The 26,971-nt window shown below is 35.6% G+C and overlaps 6 protein-coding genes and 1 long non-coding RNA gene across 7 annotated transcripts; 5 read left to right on the plus strand and 2 right to left on the minus strand.

Moving 5' to 3' along the window:
* Positions 1 to 544: 544 nt before the first annotated feature.
* On the minus strand, positions 545 to 1,087 carry LOC118348530. The gene is made up of 3 exons (XR_004801602.1): positions 905 to 1,087; positions 730 to 788; positions 545 to 595 (listed from the first exon to the last, which is right to left on the minus strand). It is a non-coding gene; the product is annotated as an uncharacterized LOC118348530 (long non-coding RNA).
* Positions 1,088 to 4,556: 3,469 nt separating this feature from the next.
* On the plus strand, positions 4,557 to 6,447 carry LOC118348500 (protein FAR1-RELATED SEQUENCE 5-like). Its single transcript, XM_035690334.1, has 2 exons — positions 4,557 to 6,296; positions 6,421 to 6,447. Exons 1-2 carry the CDS (start codon positions 4,557 to 4,559, stop codon positions 6,445 to 6,447), a joined length of 1,767 nt encoding a protein of 588 aa, XP_035546227.1.
* A 55-nt stretch (positions 6,448 to 6,502) lies between these two features.
* LOC108987738 lies at positions 6,503 to 7,074 on the plus strand. The gene is made up of 3 exons (XM_018960730.2): positions 6,503 to 6,707; positions 6,808 to 6,876; positions 6,974 to 7,074. Exons 1-3 carry the CDS (start codon positions 6,507 to 6,509, stop codon positions 7,055 to 7,057), a joined length of 354 nt encoding a protein of 117 aa, XP_018816275.2. The 5' UTR covers positions 6,503 to 6,506; the 3' UTR covers positions 7,058 to 7,074.
* Positions 7,075 to 10,948: 3,874 nt separating this feature from the next.
* Positions 10,949 to 13,766, plus strand: LOC108989810. Its single transcript, XM_018963564.2, has 2 exons — positions 10,949 to 11,273; positions 13,084 to 13,766. Exons 1-2 carry the CDS (start codon positions 11,192 to 11,194, stop codon positions 13,665 to 13,667), a joined length of 666 nt encoding a protein of 221 aa, XP_018819109.1. The 5' UTR covers positions 10,949 to 11,191; the 3' UTR covers positions 13,668 to 13,766.
* A 2,812-nt stretch (positions 13,767 to 16,578) lies between these two features.
* Positions 16,579 to 18,105, minus strand: LOC108989803 (E3 ubiquitin-protein ligase ATL4-like). The gene has a single exon (XM_018963551.2). The coding sequence runs from the start codon at positions 17,754 to 17,756 to the stop codon at positions 16,749 to 16,751; it is 1,008 nt and encodes a 335-aa protein (XP_018819096.1). The 5' UTR covers positions 17,757 to 18,105; the 3' UTR covers positions 16,579 to 16,748.
* Positions 18,106 to 20,814: 2,709 nt separating this feature from the next.
* LOC108989819 (ATP synthase subunit delta', mitochondrial-like) lies at positions 20,815 to 23,832 on the plus strand. Its single transcript, XM_018963576.2, has 2 exons — positions 20,815 to 21,187; positions 23,206 to 23,832. The coding sequence occupies exons 1-2, from the start codon at positions 20,921 to 20,923 to the stop codon at positions 23,548 to 23,550; spliced, it is 612 nt and encodes a 203-aa protein (XP_018819121.1). The 5' UTR covers positions 20,815 to 20,920; the 3' UTR covers positions 23,551 to 23,832.
* A 1,726-nt stretch (positions 23,833 to 25,558) lies between these two features.
* LOC108989828 (FCS-Like Zinc finger 3) lies at positions 25,559 to 26,402 on the plus strand. The gene is made up of 2 exons (XM_018963588.2): positions 25,559 to 25,820; positions 25,941 to 26,402. The coding sequence occupies exons 1-2, from the start codon at positions 25,699 to 25,701 to the stop codon at positions 26,113 to 26,115; spliced, it is 297 nt and encodes a 98-aa protein (XP_018819133.1). The 5' UTR covers positions 25,559 to 25,698; the 3' UTR covers positions 26,116 to 26,402.
* Positions 26,403 to 26,971: the final 569 nt, after the last annotated feature.

A 26,971-nucleotide genomic window follows, 5' to 3' on the forward strand; every position in this document is an offset into this window, starting at 1 on the left:
TGTTCAAAACCTAAGATCTCTTATTTTTCCATTCTACCCTTTCTATACAGAAAGAACACCAGCTCATACTAGGCTAATGGCCAACAGATCATTTCACCTATATCAACATTAACAAGAGATGCCCATATCATGGAACTTGTGTATACATGGAACGGTAGCCCAGACCGTGGTAGGGAATTCAGTTTTGATGGGGAAACTAGATATGAAACAAAAGCAGGCCCCTCCAGTGGTAAAGCAACATGCAGAGTTTAATGCTCACTAGTCACTACTTTAAGTTAGATCGATGAATTTCAATTATAAAGTACTTGGGATTTAGGGCCCCACTCGATCAGCTTATGGAAGCACCAGAAAACACCTTCTCCGTGCATTTGCAAAGATACGGGAAAGTTTTTTCAGGGCAAAAACAGCCTCGCCCCAATTGCTAAAACTATGTACTGAATCTATTGTTGATTGTAATCGCTGATTTTCCAATCGTGTCACGCCAATGAAACATAAGAAGTCTTGTCCAAACCTTGTCCAGCATAAGCAATGAAAGAAGTCATACCTCGGGCAGCTGCTCCAGACGAATAAGCACTCGATCAGCTTGCGGAACCACCTGCAACATAAAGTAACACCACCAAGAACAAAACTCAAAAACACCAATAGCTCAGGGAAATCTAGCAAGGCAGAGAAAACTTCAAAGCAAAAGCTTTAAAGATTGGAAAACAGAAATGGTGAAATTGTAAAAACCTTGGCCGGCTCCCATTTCTTGGAAATGGCGTTGATTCTCAGAGAGTTTCTCCGCAGACCTGTTGACACACAGACATTCAAAGGAATTCTAAAAAAGAGAACAAAAACGGAACTTTCAAGAAAAATAGCGAAACCAAAGCGGAAGTTAATTTCTAAAAGGGGTTTGGCGTAGAACCTAGTAGTCTCTGGTTATAAGATAGAGAGGGGGCGTTGGGTTTGTATGGAAAGGGTTTTGGCACTGTGACAAAAGTAGACGCCATGGATAAGAATACAGAGACCGAGAGACGAAAAGAGGCGAGCGGCTCCTGAATCTGCTAGTGTTCGGAACTATTGGGAGAAGAGAGCGCAAACCCAACGAAAAAATCCTTCTTTAAAGGCCTCAAAAACCACGCACGTGTGGGCTCCAACAGTAAACAGTAAACTACTTGCCGTAGTTCCTTCTAGAGAGATCGTTAAAAAGGCTTTTCGTGAAGAATATCTATCTTCAATCTACGCATTAGGTTTAGGAGATGTTTGGATTTGTAGGATATTTTAGTTTATCTCAATTTATCTCATTACTATTTATTACTATTTAGTAATTTTAACTCACAAATATCACTATTATTTATAACTCATCTCATTACTATTTACAATTCATCTCAACTCATCTCAAATCATCTTCGAATCCAAACGTCTCCTTAATTATTTCAATTTGTAAATTCTATGTTATAAGATAACTCTTATATTTATATAGTGCATGTTTGAGATTGACGTAGGAAATATAATTTATTTATAACTTAAATAATAAATTTTATTATTGAAAAATTATTTATTATTTGATAATTATATATTTAAAGTAATTTTAAATATGTTATATTTATTTAGAAATAAATTAAAATTTTATTTTTTAAAAAGAAAATGACAATTATTTAAATTTTTAAAAATTATGAACATAAATTTTTCAAAGTTTGAAAATTGTAAAAATATTTTTGTCTATTAATTGTAAAAATTGAAATTTTTTTATTAAAAAAAAATTTAAAATTATTTAAACCCTTTTTAAAACTCCTGTACAACCCGAAAACAGGCCCATGACACTCTCACCGAAGAAATTCATTAATCCTTGGGAAATCAGGATAGATCTTCTTTAATCATTCTTGTCAAGAGTTCTTCTACACTTAAGCCGCTACAGTACCCAACACCACACATTGCCGGCGTGGATTTTTTTTTTTTTTCTTTGATGCTACAGTAAAACGCACGCGTTTTACAGAAACTCAATCTGACTTTTTCCCCAAATGCTTCATTTCGAAATTGCCTCCCTCGGTCTCGCCCCTGCTCCTCCCGCTCGGTTCCTCCGCATCTTCCATCGTCGTCCACGTGCAGCCTGCCGTCATCCACGTGCAACATGCCGTCAGCCGTCCTGCTTCCGCCGTCTACGTTGTCCTGTTCGCGCGAGATTTTTGTTGTAATGCGCGATTTACTTTACTGGTGTAGTGAACATAATCCTCTTAAATGTGAAAGTAGTTTGTATTATTAATTCTTTGGGTGTTGTTTAGACGATGAACTTGGTCTAATTCATGCTGTCCCGATTTCATTCCCATTTTACTGATTTAAACATGTGGAGTTGGAGGCTAGACCGTGTAAAACACAGCATTCCTGTAAGACTAGGAATGGCGAAGAAAAGATCCGAAAGAATTACAAAAATGGCAATAAATATCTTGGATGTTATATTGTGAAGCCAGTTTTGTTTTCATAATTTTTTGGAGTTAGTACAAATCATAGTTGTGTTGTTTTTTTCTTCAGAATCTTGTGTGACTTAGATACCGTGCAGAAGGAAAGCTTAAACCCGTTGGATTACTCTTTTTTCTTTTTCTTTTTTTCTTGTAATGTCGATCTAATGAATATTAGATTACTTTTTTGTAATGTCATCTAATGAATGTTAGATTACTTTTTTGTAATGTCGATCTAATGAATGTTTGGATTACTTTGTTTTTTTTCTTGTAATGTCAATCTAATGAATGTTAGATTACTTTTTTTTTCTTGTAATGTTGATCTAAAAATTCAGTTGAAATAGCGTGATGGACAAAAAGGAAGATAAAAGGCCACCCAGGCCTTCTACACCAATTCCACCGACTCAGGTATGATACACTGGTCATTCATAAAAGGAAGGTGTCTCAATTCCAACTAGTTAATATATTTTTATTTGTGTATTGTAGGTCTCTCTCTGTCTAAGAAATGCTTACCATCCGCCATTTATGATGCATCCAAATGCATATCCGAATTCATATACATACGCATGGGGTAGCCAGGTTGAGAAATGTGTGAACTTTAAATTTTTTCCCTGAACTGCATTATTACCCATTCTAATACCGTGCATGATTGCAGCCCCCACAAATGACATCGTATCCAACAACGTTCATGTACCCTCCGTTGACTAATGCGGAGAGTTCGGGCCATGTTCAACAAACGAACCAGGTATATTTATTTCTTTCTTTTTTCTTTTTCTTTTTTTGTATGTGTTTGCTGTTATCCGTTCTAATACCGTGGATGATTGCAGCCCCCACCAATGCCACATTTTCCAGCAACTTTCATGTACCCTTCGTCGACTAATGCGGAGAGTTCGAGCCATGTTCAACAAACAAATCAGGTATATTTATTCCTTTCTTAAATTTTATTTATTTATTTATTTTTTGTATGTGTTTGTTGTTACCCGTTCTAACACCGTGAATGATTGCAGCCCCCACCAATGCCACATTTTCCAGCAACTTTCATGTACCCTCCGTCGACTAATGCGGAGAGTTCGGGCCATGTTCAACAAACGAATCAGGTATATTTATTCCTTTCTTAAATTTTTTTTTAATTTTTTTTTTGTATGTGTTTGTTGTTACCCGTTCTAACACCGTGGATGATTGCAGCCCCCACCAATGCCACATTTTCCAACAACTTTCATGTACCCTCCGTCGACTAATGCGGAGAGTTCGGGCCATGTTCAACAAACGAATCAGGTATATTTATTCCTTTCTTAATTTTTTTTTTAATTTTTTTTTTGTATGTGTTTGTTGTTACCCGTTCTAACACCGTGGATGATTGCAGCCCCCACCAATGCCACATTTTCCAACAACTTTCATGTACCCTCCGTCGACTAATGCGGAGAGTTCGGGCCATGTTCAACAAACGAATCAGGTATATTTATTCATTTCTTAAATTTTTTTTTTAATTTTTTATTGTATGTGTTTGTTGTTACCCGTTCTAACATCGTGGATGATTGCAGCCCCCACCAATGCCACATTTTCAACAACTTTCATGTACCCTCCGTCGACTAATGCGGAGAGTTCGGGCCATGTTCAACAAACGAATCAGGTATATTTATTCATTTATTAAATTTTTTTTTTATTTTTTTGTATGTGTTTGTTGTTACCCGTTCTAACACCGTGGATGATTGTAGCCCCCACCAATGCCACATTTTCCAGCAACTTTCATGTACCTTCCGTCGACTAATGCGGAGAGTTCGGGCCATGTTCAACAAACGAATTAGGTATATTTATTCCTTTCTTAAATTTTTTTTTTTTTTACATGTGCATTGTTACCCGTTCTAACACCGTGCATGCTTGAAGCCCCCACCAATGCCACATTTTCCAACAACTCCATCGACTAATGCGGAGAGTTAGGAACAAACGAACCAGGTATATTCCTTTCTTTTTTTTTTCTTTCTTTTTTTTTTTTTTTTTTGTATGTGGCATTGTTACCCGTTCTAATACCGTGCATGCTTGAAGCCCCCACCAATGCCACATTTTCCAACAACGTCAAGCCCTCCGTCGACTAATACGGAGGACTCGGGCCATCCCAAACAAATGGATGGCCCTCTGTCGAGTACCGGAGAGGACATGGGAAGCTTTGAAAATCCCGCAAGTAATGTAGAGACAGAAACCGATGACATAATTCAACAAAATTCTGATAATGACCGAGTTGGGGAGGAGCCCAAACCTGGTATGAAGTTTGCCACTGAACATGAGCTTATGGCTTATTACATGAGATATGTCAAACAACAAGGTTTTGGTGTTATAACACAAAGGACGAAGAGAGAGGCTAATGGGAGGGTGAAGTATTTGACTATTGGGTGTGCACGAGGTGGCAAGTACCATCCTAGCCATAGTAATATCTCGAGGCCATGCCCAACTATTAAAACGGATTGTAAGGCACGGATAAATGCTCACTTGGTGGAGGGTAGTTGGGTGGTGACCATTGTTGAAATTGGCCATAATCATAGTACTGTCAGCCCACAAAAGTCTAGATTTTTTAGATCTCATAAGTGTTTAGACGAATACAGTCAGAGGATGCTTGATTTGAACGACAGGGTAGGTATTCGAATGAACAAGAATTTCGGGGCACTTGTTGTTGATGCGGGGGGGTTCGAGAATCTGCAGTTTCAAGAAAAAGACTATCGTAATTTTATTGACAAAGCCAGACAATTAAGGTTGGGTAAAGGTGGTGGCGAAGCACTTACTGAGTACTTCAAGAGGATGAGGTTGCAGAATGATGGTTTTGTCTATGTGATTGATGTGGATGAAGAGCTGAGGTTGAGAAATGTGTTCTGGGCTGACGCACGGAGTAGAGCAGCGTACAAGTATTTCGGAGATGTGATCACCTTCGATACGACATACCTGACAAATAGATACGGTATGCCATTTGCTCCATTTGTTAGGGTAAATCATCATGGACAGTCTATATTGTTAGGGGCTGGCTTGATTTCAAGCGAAAACACAAGTACTTTTGTGTGGTTGTTTTGGGCATGGTTGGAGTGCATGGATGCTCGCGCTCCAAAAGCGATCATAACAGACCAAGACCGAGCAATGAAAAGTGCTATTGCAGTGGTCTTTCCACACACTCGCCATAGATATTGTCTATGGCATATAATGCGAAAACTGTCTGAGAAATTGGGATCTCACGCTGCCTTCAATGCAGGGTTGAAAACTGCCATCCAAAATGCCCTATATGATTCACAGACATGTGGTGAATTTGAGGAGAAGTGGGGGCAATTTATTAAGAAGTATGGCTTATGTGAAAATGCATGGCTGCAAGGGTTGTATAATGAGAGGTCGTTTTGGGTACCGGTTTACCTTAAGGGAGTTTTTTGGGCTGGCATGAGCACCACACAGCGTTCTGAAAGCATGAATGCTTTTTTCGATGGTTTTGTGCATTTCGGTACAACGTTGAAAGAATTCGTCGATCAATTTGACAATGCACTGCGGAAGAAGGTAGAGCTCGAGACAACCGCTAATTTCAATTCGTCCAACCAAACCATCCCATGTTCCTCCGCATTCCGCATTGAAAAGCAGTTTCAATCCGTGTATACGAACGCAAAATTTAAAGAAGTCCAACGAGAGGTGTGGGGAATGATTTTATGTAACTGCATACTTATCAGTAAGGAATGTTGCATTTCCACCTACGATGTTTTAGATGAAATTACCACTGATGATGACCATGTCAAGAGCATCAAGTACACAGTTTACTTTAACAATGAGGAGGTTGATGTAAAATGCACCTGTGCGTTGTTTGAGATGAGTGGAATTGTCTGTAGACATGCATTGAACGTTTGTCAGATGAATAAGATTCATGCGCTACCGGAGAAATATGTCTTGGATCGTTGGAGGAAGGATTTAAAGAGAAGATACACAATGGTAAAAAGTAGCTACGACGACTTACGGCAAAATGCAGATTCAGGGAGGTATGAGCTTGTGGTGAAACGATGTTCCAAATTAGCAACCCGTGTATCATCGAGTGATACCCATGTTACTGCATTTATGCTCCACTTGGATGAGTTTGAGAATAAATTTAAAGGATTAACACAAGAGTCCGGTTCAACAAAAGTAGCAGAGACTGTGCAGACAGACAAGGGTAAGAAAATATTAAGCCCACATGTTGTCCGAGGGAAAGGGAGGCCGCCAACAAAAAGGAAGGTCCCACCTGTGGAGAAGGCTGTGACTAGGCGAAAGAATAAACAGGTAATAAATTTTTATTTTTATTAAGTACGTCATATTTCTTCCTACGACTTTAATATTTCTTTCCAATTGATGTGTATTTCTGTATTTCAAATTTATTTAGATATGCCGGAAAATATTTGACGATACATCCGAGCAATGTGAGGTATCGGAAGCTCCAGAAAGTGGTCAGGTAATACATTTTTCTGTGTATAAATTCTATATTGCTCCCCACTTAGTTAATAAGCAATTTCTAATGATTATTTTTTTGGTATCTTAAATTTATTAAGATACCAAGTGCAGGCAATGATGATTTTGTTGTTCAAACACAATGCAGTACTGTCGCACAACCAACACCACCTGACAATGAGTAGGTGCTCCAAGAAGAAGACAAACGGATTGGGAGACTGTAATATCCAAGATAGTAGTTTGGTCTTTGTAATGTTTTATGTGTTATTTGAGGGACTAGTATGTATTTTGGGAGGAAAAACAGATTTTATGTATATTGTTTGGGAGACTGATGGTTCATGTGTTATTTGAGAGACTAGTATGTATTTTGGGAGGAAAAATAGATTTTATGTATATTGTTTGGGAGACTGATGGTTTATATGTTATTTTAGAGAATATTATGTATTTTGGCAGGAAAAACAGTTTTTATATATATGTTTGGGAGACTGATGGTTCATATGTTATTTTTGAGAATATTGTGTATTTTGGCAGGAAAAACAGCTTTTATATATCTGCTTGGGAGACTGATGGTTCATGTGTTATTTTTGAGAATATTGTGTATTTTGGCAGGAAAAATAGCTTTTATATATCTGTTTGGAAGACTGATGGTTCATGTGTTATTTTTGAGAATATTGTGTATTTTGGCAGGAAAAACAGCTTTTATATATCTGTTATTTGAGAGACTATGATGTATAATGCCCTATTTTGAGTGTTGCTATGTATTTTTATTTTTTTTCCGTAGGAAAGTATGAAAATATATGGGATTCATTAATGTTATTTGTTCCAGCCATGCATACATGTTATTTATTCCAGCCATGGATATATTGTTATTTTGGAAACTTTGAAAATTGTTTACATTAGACAAGGATCATACTTGTTTGTGTGAACTTTGAGTAAGCCTGTGAATAATACTTGAAAAAATACTACATGGGATTCATTAATACAACCAGGTACTATTAACACAAGTTAATCCAAACTTGTTCAAAATACATTTATAGTTAAAGCCAACAAAAAATTATTACAATTGATAACACTCAATAAGTACATAATAATATCCGTGCACATCTATTCTCTACACGCTGCTTTTCAATTTTCTCCTCTTGCTTGTAAAGGACACACTCTCTCTCAACTAGTTTATCTTTCCTTTTCTGAACTTCATACTCGCGCAGCAATAAATCGTCCTCCCTTTTTCGAGCTGCATTCTCTCTTGTGCGAATTTTCTCCTCTACTAGTGCAAGTATATCTGCCCATATAAAGAATTGACAATTTGCTTCTCCCTGCATGTTTATGTGTCAATTCCGCAAACGTTAAATATGACAAAGAGAAAAAGTAACACAAAATTATGATAAAACATATGCTTTACCGTGTTATACTTCGGACATGCGTAAAATTTCCTTCCAGGATTTTTGCTAGTATGGGAGGTCTTTAATGGGGCTTTCAAGCCACATCAACAAGTTGGTGCTTCCATTTGCAACTCATCATCAACGCATGATGATTGACTCGAGGCCATAAGTGATCTAAATGGAACATTGAGCATATTCAAATAATAATATAGACGGCTGAGTTTAGGCCTACTACACAACAGGAATAATAATAATAATAATAATACTTTAAAACTGTGAGTGCCACTGTTCATAGTTCGTTGTTTACCCTCCTAATTCAAAGTAATAGTTAAAATCTCATATACATAAATGGGTTTGCTGTGTCTCTCCCCTAATTTATTGCTAAACTTGAGAGAAGAGAGATGTTTAGGATTTAGGGGAGTGGATTGTGTCCACTCCAAAGTCTTCATTTATGATGTACATTATTTCTATAAAGAGTTAAGACTCAAATTACATCTAGCGTTACAAACAGTACAAAAACTCTGTTCTTTAGTGAGTTACTATACCAAGATATAAGGCCATTGGTCAAGGCCTGCCCAAACAAACAGTACCAAAAATGCAGCAGAAAACTGGATCACATTCTCGGCAATTACCCAAACTTACTACAAGGAAAACCCCTCTCGCGGCTAACTACAGATGCTCTCTATCTATATATATATTTGTCTATCTCTCTCAAAAGATTGTAAGCAACTTTGGTTCAAAAGTCCAGCACCAAACAAATCTATGTCGATCTATCAAAGCTGTCCCATAATAGAATAATGGTCTGGTCTTTTGTAACACCAAACAGCTGGGTCAGACCAGCACCAATCAGACCACTTTTTACATCTTAAGTCAAATCATTTTACTACAAAAATTACAAATAATTTCATTATTATTTACAAAATTCTCACCTAAGCATCCCTATTTACAACAATTCAAAACAGCAGTTGTTTGAAGATTGTGACAATGGAAATTAAAACAGCAGCAGTTCAAAACAGCAGTTCAAAGTATCCCTATTTACAAAATTCTCACCTAAGCTCTAGCAGAATTTCTTTCACATCATGCTCTAGCATAATTTCGTCTCCTTTTCCATGGAAATTAAAAGAATAGCTATTGATCATCTATTAAATTGAACAATTAGCCCTATGTACATAAATAACTCAATTACCTATGATAACATGAGTTAATCATATCTAAAAATTTATACTTCAATAATCAAACCACATCCACAAGCATAAAATTCAATAACATGAGTTACCCATAAAATTCATTGTTTCGGTATCATTGGGTAGCAAGCAAGGCATACAGTAAAATATGAAATTACTACTTTCATTCCCATTCGGATAGAATGACCTTATCGTCGTGGAGTGGAAGATGCGCACCAGATGAAAACGAAGTTCCTTTCTCGACTGTTTAGGGTTTCTTTCAACTGGCGAAAAAGGGATGGGGGAGATTTGGAGTTGGAAAACCTGCAAAATGTGGACAAAGGAAAAAAGGTCAGAACCTGCAAAATGTTGAGAAAGGAACTACTTCGGTTCCCTTCAAAATGTTGAGAAACCAACACTGCGATTTTGGTGGGCGCAGGTCGAGAAATCGCCTATGGATTGCGATTTTGGTGGGTTATGGACAGAGGGAAGGAAGTGAGGGAGACGGGGAGGGAACTCTATGAAGGGACGAAGGCTTGGTGGGTGCGGCTCGTTTCACATAGAGAAGCTAAGGGAAGCTGAGGGAGACGGGAGGATTGAAGCTGAGGGAGACGGTGACGAAGGCTTGGTGGGTGCGGTCAGAGAGAGCGCAATTTCACAGAGAGGGAAGTGAGGGAAACTGAGGGAGACAGGAGGAACGGGAGGAATGAAGGGTTCGGAAGTGTAGGAAGTGTAAAACCGTGACGTGGCGACCAGACCAGGTTCACCACGTCACGATGTGTGGTGTTGGTTTGTTAAGCCGGCTTAGGAATAGATTTATTGTGTTGTCAAACATAAATCTAAGAGCATGTAGGAAAAAAAAAATTATGCCCGAATCCCGATTCTTCATGGGGTACCCATTTTATTGGGATTCACGTGAATTATTATTATATATAGAATAGTTGGATAATTTCCTCCAAATGGGCTTAGACACTTGTTCTCTCTAAATTGGGCTTTACGAGAAGGCCCATGAAAAATTATTTCCCAACAACCAATTTGTAAAATCAATAATGTAAATAATATTATGCTAAAACCAACTTCAGGCCTATATCTCCATTTTCATTGTTTAATTAAATTGAGATAGTTTTATATGATACGTTAGATTTATTTTATAATAAAAATAAATATATAATTTAATGAATCACAGTAAATCATATCAATTTATAAACTTATTTTTATAAAAAAAATTTATAACTAAATCATTTCTCATATAATAATGTAAGCTTGCAAAGGCCTAAATCACTTCTTTCAACTTCCCTTTCTGTTTTGCTTAACCATTTTCATAGACCGAGATTCTCCCACAACGAACAGATATCTCTAGAATGAGAATGATTAATTTTGCAGTCCCGAAATTTCTGTCAAAACTGGGCCCATTTCGAAATCCGCTCCATTTTCTTTTGCCCTGTGATTTCTGTCAAAAATTGTCAAAGCTGGGCCCATCAAAATTTAACATTTGTAGGAAAAGAAATCCATGGAACATACAAACGGCTATATGGGTCCACCACTTCCTACCTTTTGTCCCCAAACGCTGCAACACTTCATCGCCAGTCACTCACTTTCCTCCCCATGCTTTCTTTCCTGGGAAAAAAAAAAACTGACCCCATTTTCCTTTCCCATCGAACAAACATCCCATAAACGAAAGCAAAACCTTTTCTTAGACACGGCTTTCCACTTTTTCCTTTCCGTTCTCTCTCTGATAAAGCAAAACACAATTTCAGTTCACATTTAAGCTATAATGGGGAAGAAGCTCCTCGACTCTGAGTGGATTTTTCTATGTCATCTGCTCCTTGTTGCTGTTGTGGCCGCCACGAACCATGGTAATCTTGTCACGCATTCTCCCTTTTTTCCCTTCCTTTGGCTTTTCAAACTTTGATTTCAAAGCATCTATCTTCCTTCGAAGTAGTTCTTTTGGCTTCTGTTTCCCTTTTTGTGGCGAAGTTAGTTATTCATATGTCATAGTTTGCATTTTCTGTAGCTGTGGTTTCTGAGATTAGGAAGTGAAGCGTCTTCCATTGATCTTTTGAGCTTGTGTATTATGCAACTGGAGCTTCTGTTCTGATATTTGCATAGAATCAGTGACTTTCCCAGAGCAAATAAAAATGGAAAATAATTTGTGCAAGCGCAGATCCACATTTTCAAAGGGTCTGTATAAACTAGCACAGGCTAGGCTTTATGTAGCACCACAACAAGATAGGATAAAATGCTATATTTAGAGAAAATGATTAGGATCCTTGACGAGAACAGCTTCCCCGACTGGTCTCAGGGGTGCACAAGCCCTCGGCAAGGAGTTTATGCAAGATTTGGGCTACTTATTTCTATGGAGAGAGTGACTGAGTGGGACTTTTTTTTTTTTTTATCAAGTATCTAAGAGATGGTAGACAACTTCAATAAGGTAAAAATGGTTGTTCTGCTGTCAACCAAATACAAGAGCACATGTCCAACCATGCTTGATAAGCAGTTTCACAACGTTTATTTCTATTCTCGAATCTTTTGTCTGGGAAGCAGAGCAGTGTTACTATGCTTCTTAGCCTATCGTCTATGCCCCAATTTTCTGCACCATGCCACAAAAGCAATAAAAACTAGAACTTGTGAATCTGGCCGTATCACATTTGCATCCAGTGTATTTTTGGGTAAATTTCCAAATATATGACATGGGTAAGTGTTGGAGGTCGAAGGTAGATTTAAAGCTTCATTGCTTGGATATAGAAATCCTCGGTCAAAATCATTTTCTGCGACATGTGAGGACAACAATCCATCTCAAATAGTGAAGCTTCATTACGAGCCTTCTCCATAGATCATAGCAAATTATATTCTATATTCTTTCTGGGCACTATAATGAATGCACTGCTCTATATTGTGTTTTCTTCTAAAAGCAATCCTATATAGTAGCTAGAAAAGTGTTCACTATGCTGTTAGTGTTTCTTTTTATTTGTAAATGATACTCACTAGTACTTCAAACCTACTTGATCTATTTTTTGTATGTTTTATGAGAACTCTCCTGTGTCATGGACATATAAAACTAGAAAGAATATACTTTATACTTTTAATATAAAACCTAAAAACTAGAAAGAAGATAGTGTAATCTGTGGCATCTACTCATTCATAGAACCAAATAACATTAAGCTTTTGGCTCGTTAAGGTTTGAAATATTTGTAGGATTAGGATACATATTTCCTTTTGAAATATAATTTCAGCTAGAATAACAAGTCCTTTCACTATTGATGTAATTGAAGGTTACATACATGGCACGCAAAGATTCCAGTGTCCTCATAAGTCCTGTCCCCAAAGGGCATTTATCATAGAGACATCCACAACATGGGTTCAGGTCTTATTTAGGAACAAATAGAAGGAATGATTTAGCATCTAGAATCGAATTGGAGTGTAAGATTTACTAACACAATCATTAGGTGAAATTTTGGGAGCTAGTCTGTTACAGATAATGGCAGCAAGAAGAATAAAGGGAGCTAGTCTGCCACAGATCCATAACAAAAAGAAGGTGGTGAAGAAGAAAACGGTCGGGTCAATGGTCAACTCAATTATCAAGAACTTTTATATGTTAATAGCAAACATGCATGCTTACATACCAGGATTTTGTAATTAGATTGTTATTTGCTGTTTGTCGCACAGGAAATGCTGCAAATGATCTCGTGGACATTATCAACAAGAATCGAACTGCACAGAAACTTCCACACCTGAACAACAGCCCTGGACTTGGGTGCATGGCCTTGCAATATGTTGAGTTATGCAGGGAGAACTGCACGAGCAACAACACGGTAGAATGTAAACCTTCAGAAGATGATTTCACTGAAGTTTTTGCTCCCAATTGCGGAGTGGAGCTACCCACTTTTAGCACCATAACCGGCCACATTGTAGGTTGTCAATCAAAGTATCTCGAGCCATTGCTAGCATTTTCCCAAGTTCTCGTTAAAGATCATAAATCTTTATCTCTTCTGAGAAACAAATCACATACTGAAATGGGAGTGGGCATGATTGGGGTCCATAAAGGATCCTTCTTTTGGTGTATTTTATTTAGCAGCGGGCAGACAAACTCCACATTTGTTCTCGAAGATCATGGCGTTGGGATCAAGCAAAAGAAAGGGTGCTACAGTGGAAGCAGTATTCCATGCAATGGGGGACAGAAGTTGAGTGCTGTGATTTCTAGCATCATATCCATGGCCTTTCTACTTATTTATATGCTACAACAGTTGTAACAGTTTATTTGTCTCTGAATGTCATCATCAAACAATGCTCAAAAATTTTGTCTCGAATTGATTTCGGTTACGATAAGTAATAGAAAATCCCAGCTTTCATCCCATATGATTTTTCAGACTTGTAGTTTAATTTCTTATTGAATGTACATTTCTAGTTTTAGATAGGATGGCATGACCTGTTTAGGTACACAAAATACATTCATAAACTGGAATATTGGAATTATAAATCACTTGCCAAGAAATCAGTGCATGCTGCAAAGTGATGCAAGTAAGAATTGCAACCTCACTTCATTCCCAAACACCCCCCAACAGTCACCTATGGGAGGATCGAAACAACCCACAAACGATTGAACAAGGTCACACTAATTTATGGGGAAAATCTAAGCAAAAAAGTAGTGGCTGAGTATGGAATCATATACCAACAAAGTTGCAGGAAAGAAGGGGAAGAAAACTTCAAAAAAAAAAGTACCAACCCAAAAAGAAAACTTCATAAACATCTGGGCTGTCCTGACTTGGTTCCTCAGCACATCAGGTGGGCTTTAGCATGGGTCGAAGCTTTTGGACAGCTCCACCGAAAACAAGCCCAACCTTTTATACATACCACTAATATTGGGTTCATTTCATCCGTAATATGATAACAATAATGTCACAGCTAATTGACCCGTAAATAAGAAGTTTGATTCACAACTTCTTTCAATTCATCTCATCTAATTATTATAATTTTTTAAAATTTTCACATAAAATAAAATAAATAATTTAATTTTTTTAAATTCTAAAATAAAAATAATATTAAAAAATATATTCTAACAATATTTAATTAACTTTTAATTTTAATCTCAACTCATCTTATTTGTGAAAATAAATGAGTGTACCACCCACCAAAAATGGCTTTAAACTGGCATAAATTAGGTAATTGAGTTAACATATATATTAGGCACAAAAGGAAAGGAAAAAAAAAAGGAAAAGGTTACTAAAGTGCCCCTTATTCCTAATCAATAAGAGAATTTTTGAAAGCTTTAGGTCAAGGTAGGAATTTTACTTTCTCCTTGTAGGTAACATTTTCAGCAAGCTAGGAATCCCAGCCAAAAAGAAAGGGATCCCCCCGTCCATAAATTTCTCTTATGTCCGTCCCGATCAATAGTCGCCAAAAAAAGGGAACAAAGTCAATAGTTATCTATTCGCCAACTTTTTCGTGTCTGGGAATTAGAACAGAGTCCATAATTACAAGTCATTAATTTTGAATAATATTTTTGATAAATATTTTTACATGAAAAGAGAGAGAGAGAGAGAGCAGCAAGCAAGCAAGGCATCAGAATGGTTGGTGACGGACCATAAATGGGTGCAGGAAATACCGTACGAAATCAACCACCAGATCATAAAACACCACAGAAAGACCAGGACTTTCGTTTCGAGCGCCGCTCATCGTTACCGCTAATTTCTTTTATAACTTTTTTTTTTTTATTTTTTTATTCATAACTTTAAAAAATAAAAAAATATATCAATACATTCAAAATCATTTCATTAAAAAAAATTTCACTAAGCGATCAAATGCAATAACCATTGGGCAACATAGTAATTTTTTTCCTTTCAAAATTCATCGTTTCAATTGATAGAGTATTAGCATTAGATTATATATCTACATATATGTATAATATAATTTTAAATTGAATTGCATTTGATTATGTATATCTAAAAATTTGTATAATTATAAACAATATTTTTACAAATTTAAAAATGTATTGTTTACTTTCTAAATCTTATTTTACTATTTTTTTTTCTCTTCACCCACGAAAATAAACTCTCTCAAAACATTTATTTTTTCTTGCTCTCTCTGGCACCAACGAAAAGAAATTTGAGAGAAAAATAATTCTAGCAATAAAATAGTAATAATATTTTTTTTATTATTTGGTTAAAACATCTATAATCTAATATGAGAGTTTTTTTTTTTATATGTAAAATTAATCTTTAAAATATATGATTTTACATATATATTTAGAGAAATTAATGCTATTGCTCTTACCTCTAATCTCCCTTTACCTTACCCAAAATATTAAAGTCTCATTTGAATAATGAGATGAGATAAAATAATTTTAGATAAAAGTTAAAAATAAAATAAAATATTATTAAAATATTATTTTTTAATATTATTATTATTTTAAAATTTAAAAAAATTAAATTATTTATTATATTTTATATAAAAATTAAAAAAATTATAATAATGAAATGAGATAAAATTATTTTTGTACAGAGCCTACAAACAGAAATCCAAGGAATAGTGGACGTAAGCTATTCTTACGAGTAATAAATAGTTAGAGAGTCCTCTAATTTTTACAAGTAATAATTAGGTTATCTAATTCTTTTATTTTCAAGTCAATGAGAGCATATCTGATAAAAATATTTTGATGATATAATTTGATTTAAAAAATAAATTTTAAATTTTAAATTTTGTTATTTAAATTATATAAATGATGTATTGATTTAAAAATATAATAACTCATAATAATATAACAAATATTCTTAATACGTAATAATTTGCATATTTCAAGTCATTTTTTTTCAATTTACCGATAAGGCTAATAGCCTTTTTATTTTTTTATACATTTTTTTTATACCCATACTTTTTTAAAAACATCAAAAATTTATAATTTAAAAACATAGTTCGTTTTGATTCAGAGAATATTTCATCTCATTATTACAAATTATCTAAATTTTTACATAAAATATAATAAATAATTCTAATTTTTTTAAATCTCAATCTAACTATTACAAATTTTAAAATAATAATAATATTTTATTCAACTAAAACTATTTTATCTATTCTTATCTCTAATCAAACCAGCACTTACTTAACAATTAAGTAAAAATATATATATAATTAAAAAAAAAAACATCAATCGGTGAAGTGCTGCATCCTCTCCAACCCAATCCAATTCCCTGTATTTTCCTTTTTTTTAACAATGGAACAAACAAATAAAATAAAATAAAATGAAACAAGAGCGAGAGAAATTATAACTTTTGAAGAATAAGAACTTTTTTTTGGAGAATTCAGAATTGTGACCCGAGAAAATATTCTACTTACAATCACACCCCTGAGAGCCATCTGAACATCTCGCTTATCTCTTCGCCGACTCGGTTTGCTTCGAGGTCGCAATCTCCCGCACCGGTGATCTCGCTCCGGCGACTGCTTCCAGAGCAAAACCTTCCGGAACTCCGAAATGACATCGCACGGGATGAGAGCGAGGAAGAGATCCTATCTACGTACTCCTTGAGCCAACTCCTTCCGCCCGCTATCTCTGAAGCTAGAGTGGACTCCATGTCCTGCGCAGCTCCACTCTCCTCCTTGTCCGACAAGCTCCTCCGGTGCACATTGCTCAAACTGATCTCCGAATCTTCCTCCACGAGATATTCGAATGATCCGATGGAATAGGACCTCTGCGTCTCCACGGGTTCCGACGCGGCTCGCCGGCGGCTCACGTTTCCAATCTCAAGCCTGAAACTCTCTCCGGAGACTGATGCACCGGTTGATGAAGCGAGCGAGGCCTTCATAAGGTCGGAGTCCGAAGTAAAGATGTACGATCGGCAAAGCGGACAAGTCTGGTTGGAGTCGAGCCATGCGTCAATGCATTGAGCGTGGAAGGCGTGGCAACAGAGAGGGAGGAGACGGAGCTGGTCGTTGGGCTCGAACTTGGAAAGGCAAATGGCGCAGTCGGCAGTGGAGGATGTGCGGCGAATGATGGAGGAGAAGGTGAAGAGAGGCAGGGACTGGACAAACGAGCGGTTAGGATTCTCCGGAGAGACGCGGCTAGCCGAGAGGAACTGAGAGTCGGTGCCAGTACTGGAGTTGGAAGTGGAGGAGGCAGGAGAGAGGCGGCGGATGCAGCGGCGGTTGAGATGGCGGAGGAGAAGGCAGAGGGAGACGGAGGCGAGGATTGTAACAACAAGGATGAAAATGATAATAAGAATGCTAGGGTTGATGGATGACGATGAATGCGGTGGCGCAGGTGTAGTGTATGATCCCGAGACTGTGCCTCCGAAAACGTTCGGCCATGGAAGCGGCGGAGAAGAAGAAGAAGAAGAAGAAAACGACATGGTAATGGAATAATGCTTTAGGAAAAGAGAGAAAGACAAGCAAATATATATACAAACGTAAGTTCAGTCACACAGAGAGAGAGAGAGAGAGAGAGAGAGAGACACAGGTGTGAGCTGCTTATCTGCAGCGCAAGAGACAGACGAACCGAAAGTTATCCACAATAGTGCGAACGACGTACTATGGTTCGATCCTTTGGAGCTGTGTATGCAGAGAGAGAGAGAGAGAGAGAGAGAGAGAGTTAAATGCTGCAGCAGCTGCGGTTGTTGCTGCTGCCGCCTCTTGGAGACTCTATGCACATGTTTTGGTTACGAACTTCATTCTGCATTCAGAGTTGATGAAGAGAAGACACCCACGGCTTTAGGTACAGTTTGGTAATGGTGCGTGGGCCACCACGTACAACAGCCTGCGAGACTCCGACTGGATCTGCTAATTGTCTTGGTCGTCCCCGGTTTTGTTTTGATTGGATGGACATCATTGGTAAAGTTTTCTTATGTATTTTTTTGTTTCAAGCCTCGTTCCTTTCTAATTTTTGTTCATTTGTTAGGAGAGTAGTAAAAATAATTTATAAAATTAAATTCATAAATATACGTAATTTAATATAATATATTATATCTATTTTATAATAAAAATTATTTTATAATTTGAGTTACGACATGAAATCAAGTTAATTTATAAATTTATTTTTATAAAATATTGTTACGACTAGAGCATTTCTTGGCATGAAAAATTGGATACCAAATGTGGGGTCTTCTAGCAAAAGATTGTATAATATCTGCAATGTACCTAAAAACGCACATGTTAAATTTATGTGACCTTTATATTTTTAATAGGAAAATGATAGGGATTCCGTTACATGTCCCGTTTCCTTTTATTTTTTTAGTTTTTTTATTAGTGATTAAGAAAATATTATTTAATAATATTACGAAAAAAAAGTTTTAAATATTTTTTTTTCACGTCATTTTTTAATATTTTCAAATATTTTTAAAAAAATTCATATTATTATTAAATAACATTTTCTTAATCACTAAATAAAAAAAACTAAAAAAAAAAAAAAGAGCGGGACATGTAGTAGAATCCCTAACATTATCCTTTCTAACAAGGATCAAATCAACAATAATGGAGAGGTTTGGATAATGAGTTAACTTAGTTGAAATAAGATGAAAATTAAAAATAAAATAAAATATTATTTTAAAAATTTATTATATTTTATATAAAAAAAATTTAAAAAATTATAATGATCAAAGAGATAATTTTTGTAATCAATACTATAATAATAAATATTGTAATATTCACTCCGCGTGTACTTTCTGATTGGAAATCCTAAAAGAACATGATTTGTAAGGCAATAAATGCATCCTCTTAACTTATTTTTTTTAGGGGGATAAAGTGAGCCGTAAATCCGGTTGGTATTATTAGTGGTTTAATTAGATTACCTACTGAGTGAAGGTCTCTGTGCTACACTACAAATAAACAATAGAGAAAATGTCACCTTAAGATAATGTTGAATAATACATACCTACCTAGTAGTTAAAGAATAATACAGACAAATCCTAATCCTAAAATGCTAGTACCTCTATATATATAATTCTAGATAAAGTTTTAAAGTGAATAAGTTTCGTATATTTTTTTTAAAAATGAGTGAGATCTATTATTAAAAAATTAATTATTTAATATAAATCTCATAATTATCCAATTATTTATAATGCGAGAAAGAGAAATCTATACAGTATTTTAACACTGTAAATATCATTTATATATATAAGATAGCGCTACGAGAACCGATAATTTAACCGAAGAATTCAACGAGTGCAAATGTATTTTTTTATTTATTTTTTAATAATTTTTTATATATCTTTAAATATTTTTTTAAATTAAAAAAAATACCAGTTTATTAGTATTCACTTTTTTTAACAATTAAGTAAAGCAAAATTAAAAAATAAAATAAAAAAGTCAATCCATCATTTTTATCGGTGACTTTTATAGATTTGATATATATATATATATATATATATATATATATATAATATAGATATATGGAATTTATAGAATCAAGGGAGCTCGGTGGCTACGTACGTACGGCCCATTATTCCACATTCATTATCAAACTATTATATAAAAATAGGACCATTTAATATTCCTTTTTGTTGTACTATATTATTAATTGCCATCCTTTTATTAGTAGTATTATTATTAATTGATTAATTAATTAATGTTGTGCATGCCGATCATGTCACATGCTCTCTCTCTTTCTCTCTCTTTTTGTGTGTTTTGTCGCTTATCCTTAAGATTGCTTTCTTCACAATCTTGGTATGTTCCAAAGACAAAAGAATCCATGTGTACGAGAAAACAGCATTGCTTTTGGGATCTGCAGACGCTGCTTGCTTGCTCTCTTCTTGCCTTTAAACAATATCTGCTACATGCATTAGGATATTGTATGGCTTAATCATAGAGTGTTTTAATATTTACGAGAATATTTTACCTTAAAATTCTCAATGGGTTTTTTTTAAGATTAATTTTATATTATATTATATTATAGAGTTATTTTATTCTTAGACCTGTTTGTAGAATACATCATCCATGTTACTTACATTCATTCACATTTGAAAATGTTTATTCCAAATCAAAGTCTCGATTCGATCTTGAAATATTAGAAGATGAAAAGTTATATTTATAAGTCGATGTGGATAACACATATAATAAAATGCTTACATAGCATAATTTGATTTGGGTCTAGTTTGTTTTTACAGCTCATATCATCTAATTATTACAACTTTTTCAAATTTTCACATAAAATAAAATAAATTTTTTAAATTTAAAAATAAAAATAATATTAAAAATATATATTTTAATAATATTTTATTTAATTTTTAACTTTAATCTCAATTCATATTATTTCAATAAAAACAAATGAAGTTAAGAAAGAAAAATTTTAAAATTTAAATCATAAAAGCCCATATCCATCTCACACAGAAAGGCCGAAGTGTGGAGGTGCCGAATAGCCCATAGAAGCCCACTAGCAGAGAGCCAGGCCGAAACAAAGTCCGAGCGACAAAGACCAAACATCCTCTGCGTTTCCCCTCAGGGTACCCCTAGCACAGCTGCACCCAAACCTTCTTCTCTCTCCCACCCTGCGAGAGCCGAGCGACCCCACCCCTCCCACGCCATGTTCCGCCGAGCCACCGGCCTCCTGGCCCGACGCTTAATATCCTCCTCCGGGTCCAGGGCTAAGCCATACTCCACCGATCTCCCGGCGGCTCCCACTGAGGATTCAACCTTCGTGGAGGCCTGGAAGAAAGTGATACCAAACATAGAACCCCCCAAGACCCCTCTCTCCTTCATGAAGCCTCGCCCTTCTACTCCCCCATCCATCCCTTCCAAGCTCACCGTCAATTTCGTTCTCCCGTATGCCTCTGAGCTGTCCACCAAAGAGGTCAGTTCGTCTCGCCCGCATTCTTATTCGTGAGTTTGGTCTAGTTTAGTGTGAATTTGTGGGGCTTTAGTTTATGTTATATGAATCGTTGTAGGTGTCGTTTTATTTTTGATTCTGAGGTCTGGTAGTACGGCCTCCGTGTTAGTGTGAGCATTTGTTTTTGTAGGTTTGGTTCTTTTTATTCGGATTTCGAATGGTCTGCGGTAGTTTGTGTGACTGTTGAATATGGCACTCATTTTTTTTTATTAAACACAGAGCTATTAATCACTTAATCTGTTGTGGGAGTCTTGGTTTTTGCTAGTTTTTGACTTTTGAGTTCGAATGGCACGTTTTGATTCGGATTAAAATTTCCTAGCACCAATCAATTTTTACCATTTGGGAGAGATGGACGAAACACCACTGGACCAGCTGCATTTTCGGAGATAGAACAACTTCCGATATCCGAAAATGTCTTTTGTTGACGAGCCTTTAGGTGAAATAACTAAATAGCTACTTAAGTTTGGGTTTTGATGGTCTTTGCTTAGTTTTCTATTTTTCTGTTCATGCTCTTTCTAGGAACTTTTGAGGCCATTTTTCATTTTTCTTATCTTTGGGGTGTATATGTTCGTTTCGAACGTAAAATGCATATTGGTTACAATCAAATCAGTTGTACTATATTTGTGATGCTAATTCGATGTATCCACAACTCGGTGGGAATACAGGTCTTGAATAATTAGGGCCTGCTTAGCATAGTGCTTATATATTGCAAAGATGCATGCAATGCCCAATATAGTTTCAAAGGTTGTTGAATTGGAGGGAATATTTTGAGACCAGAACTTGTTGGTTCTTTTTCAAGCAAAAGGTAGAGAGAATACTATCATTTAGATTCTGAAGTACCCAAATCATGTCTAAAGAGAGTCTGAAATTTAAATTTTGAAGAAAAATCTATGCTGCTATGTTTGATGACCATCTAGGGCTCATGTCTCATTATCTCAGAGAAAGTGGAAAGATGACCTTATCATTTTTTACACTCAGAGAGGAGTTGTAACTCCAGGAGAATCTCATAGAAGAATGCTGGGCCATTTGAAATCATCTCTTTAACTTTTGTATTTCTTGGATGTTACTTTTCATGAGTAGAGAAACTCATTGTTAACAATGATTATGCTTTCGTCATTTTTGTAGTCATTTTTCTTTCAGAACTTTGTAGCTATTTACCGTCCAGCATATTATCTTTTGATACATCGCCAATCTTTTGTATAGGCTTCTAGGAAAGGTTTTCTAACTAGGAGCCAAAAAATATTATTTGCTATATAACTCAATATATTTCCTTAAAAGTGTGAGTGACAACAAATGAAGTTTATAGGTACATTGACTTAAAGAGTTCACTTGGATGTTGTGTTTCCCATGGTTTGTTTTCTTCTATCGCATATAAAACTTGTTTGGATTTTCAGCCTTGTTTCTGATTTAAATCTAGTTTTGATTTTCCTCTTTAAATCTCTCCCAGTGAAGTTGCTTACAATGTAGACCAAATGATTATTCCCTCCCCCTCCCCAAGTTGTGACCTGTACCCTTTGAAGAGCAAATATTGTGGATACCTTACCTATATATATATATATATATACCTTTATCACCTATCAAATCAAAGAAGTCAATAATCTTCTACTAGTGTTTTGGATTTTTAATTAGAATTTAAGTGGGAATTGAAACATTGAGTATTACCATAACAAATAAGTGATGGTTGACCCGTAGAACTGTGTTGCTTGTGATTTCCTAAAATTTTATTGGGTTTCAAGCAATGAAGAGTCATTTTAAATGCTTTAAATGACTCAATTTAAACCCTATGAAACTCCAAAAATTGAATACTCTCTTTCTCCGCATGAAGAGTATAATCCTTGTACGGTTCACCTGAAGGAAGTATATATATTAATTCTTTCCTTTTTCTGGATAAGTATATATTAATACTAGAGTATAGGGCTTTTACCCTGCGCTTGAAGGAAGTTTTGTTGCCCATCATTGTAGCATACTGTTTTTTATGTCAGGTTGACATGGTCATAATACCAGCAACAACGGGGCAGATGGGTGTTCTTCCTGGACATGTAGCAACGATTGCAGAGTTAAAACCTGGCGTCTTGTCAGTGCATGAAGGGAATGAAGTGAAAAAGTATTTCATCAGCAGTGGCTTTGCTTTCATTCATGCGAACTCATATGCAGATATTATTGCCATCGAGGCTGTCCCTGTCGATCAAATTGATCCAAGCCTTGTTCAGAAGGGGCTGGCAGAGTTCACCCAGAAGCTGAGCTCGGCCTCAACTGACTTGGAGAAAGCTGAAGCTCAAATTGGAGTTGAAGTGCACAGTGCTCTCAACTCGGCGCTGACAGGCTAGTGTTACTTATATTTGTGCCTTCCCCTCGCTTGATTTAGCGATTCTCTCACTTCTTTGACTTCTTTAAGGCTACCCCATTGACGCTTTTGATTTGTCTCCTTGACCCAATACTACTCGAGACATTTGGTTCATCTACATCTGTGTTGAATGTGGGGTTGGTGGAAATAATCTTTGAATATGTATTCTGGCATTCAAAAACTTGGAGCAGAACTTCGAGGAACAAGAAAAGTTTCCTTTCTTTGTTTCTTCTATTCATCTTTTGGTTTAAAGACCATATCATCATCTTCTCTGTTTTTAAGAAATATTCTGATATTTTTGTATAGAACCTGTTCTTAGGCAATGCGCATGAGAGACGTACCAAAATAACCAAACCCCCCAACAACCATGATAACCATATTTATTGAGGAACATGGTTCAAGTGAAGAGAAGTGTTATAGGCACAAAGAGATCTCACAAAAATAAATTCATAAACTAATATAGTTTCATATGATGTGTTATATCAATAGTTTTATAATTTAATGTATCATATATTAAACATATCAGTTTGTGAATTTTTTTTTATAAAATATCGCCAAACCATTTCTATTAGGAAATTATAAACTTGCCGTTGGAACTCAATAATTCATAAACATGATTGGACAGTGCACCACGTGAGAGGATACTTTCCAAGTCCAAGTCGTTTTCAGTGCATAATCGACAATGTTATCAAGCCCATTATGCCTTTTAGTTTTTAACTCCTTATAGTTTTTAACTCTAGCTAAATGTAAACAAGCATTTTTAATTTATCTCATCATTATAATTTTTTTAAATTTTAAAATAAAAATAATATTATAATAATATTTTATTTAACTTTTGACTTTCATCTAAAATAATTTTATCTAATCTCACTATTCAAATGGGACCAAGAAAAGAACGATGATGTTTACAATCTCATGCATTGTAGCTGTTATTGTCGCGGTTGGTTTAATCAAAGATTAAAAAAATTAATTAAAAAAAAACATAAGTTTATATAGAGGTTTTACGAATTGAAACTGACAAGCTTGTAAAAAATCATTAAAAATTAAGGTATATTAAAGTCTTCTTATATTTTGAATATATGGTAATTAATCATATATTTGAATATATGGTAAAGAGAATTATAATTTGTTCGCATCAAATCCATTTTACGAGATGTATTTAGAATATAATTTTTTTAATAATATTTATAGATCTATAATATTATGATTTAATCTTAAGAAAATTTTATTTTCAAGTTTGTGTATAGAACAAATATAGTAAAATGCTTACATGACATAATTTAATTTTAAAAATAAATTCTAAAACTTGAAATCTTACAAATTAAATATGAGTAATGTTACGTACAGTTATGAATTGTGTAAGTGTCGTGAAATTGCTTTGAAATAAAGTGGGGTCTCTTATTAAAAACTTAATTTTTTTTTATATAGGTCTTGTATTTATTTATTTTTTTTAAAATGATTATGTGGTGCTAACGCACTCACGACTGAAACAATTATTTCTTATTAAATATTACTGTTTAAATTATGTGTATATTATATTCTACACACCCGTTTGAGAATTCAATGACTCTAACTTCAGAAGAAAAAATTGATGAAATTGAAAATAAAATAACCAATTAAATTAAAATTCAATAAATTTCCAATTGCATTATCACGATCCTTGAGAAATACTGACCCTTGGATCTTCATGTCATGGCGCAGTCATGGCACGTGCAATAATTATGGTGAGTGCTGCGTTGGTGCACCAACAAGTAGGCCCCACGTGCGAGGTGCTGACCGGGCGACACGGACTATGGATGTGGGGTCCCGAGACAAGGACACCTAGTGGGCCAAGTACAGAGAACCAGCACCACAATGCATCAGATGGGTCCCACTTTTTTATTTGTTTACCGAAAGTGGGACCATGCCAACTCAGCTCCAACGTTGGCGGTTGATAACTTGTTGTACTTCTGTTTGTTTTTAGTTATTTTATCAGGAAAATGAAGTCTTTATATCCGCCCACTCTTCCCGTTCACTTTCCTCCCTCTTTTTCAGCATCTCTACTCTTCCCGTTCACTCTTCTTCATCGGGGAGCCTTCTCCATCATCTCCAAGAGTCGAGAGTCTGCATCGATTTCTGCAGTTTTTTCAGCATGAGATCGCCTATGTCCCCTTCCTTTGTGCGCGGCGATCATCACGACGAGCCCCACTTCCTTGAATCTTGTTTCCTTTGCCGGAAACCCCTTGGTTTGAACTGCGACATCTTCATGTATAGGTTAGCTTGCCTTTTATTAATTTCTTTCGTCTTGATTTGATATTCTTAAACAAGCTCTTCCATCGCCTGCAGTACATAATGATTACTTGGATTCTAATGGGTGCATGGGAAATTTTGCAGAGGGAACACGCCGTTCTGTAGCAAAGAGTGTCGGAGAGAACAGATAGAGTTCGACGATGCCAAGGAGAAGAAGAGCTGGAAAATGTCCCCTCCTACTTCTTCTTCTTCTTCTTCTTCTTCCTCTTCCTCTGCAACAGACAAGTCTGTACGGACGGGTGCGGTTGTGGTGGCCTAGTGATCTCTACCAAGGAAGAGGTTCCACGCGAAAGTTGGATCTTTAGGACTCGAGTCTCTAATCTTGTAAAGCTAGCCATGAAGAAGTCGATCAAGGGCATGTATGCGTCTTTAACAGCCTGAGATTTTGCATATATATTCAATGCATAAAATGAAGCCCGGCGTAAACGCCTGGTTTGTGCAATTTTGGGTGTAATCGATCTCTGTTTAAAACTTTATTATTTTTTCGAAATTGTTTAGGCGATGATGTATCAAAGATACTTTTGCATGAATAATCTTTACTCTGTAGTTTTGAGTTTCTTAATTCCTTCAAGAATCAAAAGCCATTTGTGTAGTAGCAGAACTCGTGCCTTCATACAGCTTCAAAACTCAAAAAGGGAAAAAGCTATACTCACTAAACGGAGAAACCCAAGTAAAAGGAAAAAAGTGTTCCACTACCTACATAACCTATACATAAAAGGAGCGTCTCTAGCAATTGCTAGCCATGACTGACTTCCAAAACATACTTATCTTCTCAGTGCCAGGTGATAGATCATCAACATAATCTAACTTATTTTCTACCAAATCGATCCGATGTGTTTCTGTCCATGAATTTTCGTCCCTTCAAGGTCATAAACCTTTTCAGGGGGTAAAACTATCAGGGAACTTGGGCTCTCTGCATGATCATAAACCTTCTTTCTACTTGCAACATTTTCAACATTTTAAAATAATAATAATATTTTATTTAATTTTTAATTTTTATTTAAAATTATCTTATCTCATTTCATTATTAAAATGAAGTTAAAAAATGAAGTTAAAGAAAAAGAACGATGTTTACAATCTCATGCATTGTAGCTGTTATTGTCACGGTTCGTTTA

The sequence above is a fragment of the Juglans regia genome, chromosome 5, assembly GCF_001411555.2.
Source record: "Juglans regia cultivar Chandler chromosome 5, Walnut 2.0, whole genome shotgun sequence".
Taxonomy (NCBI): domain Eukaryota; kingdom Viridiplantae; phylum Streptophyta; class Magnoliopsida; order Fagales; family Juglandaceae; genus Juglans; species Juglans regia.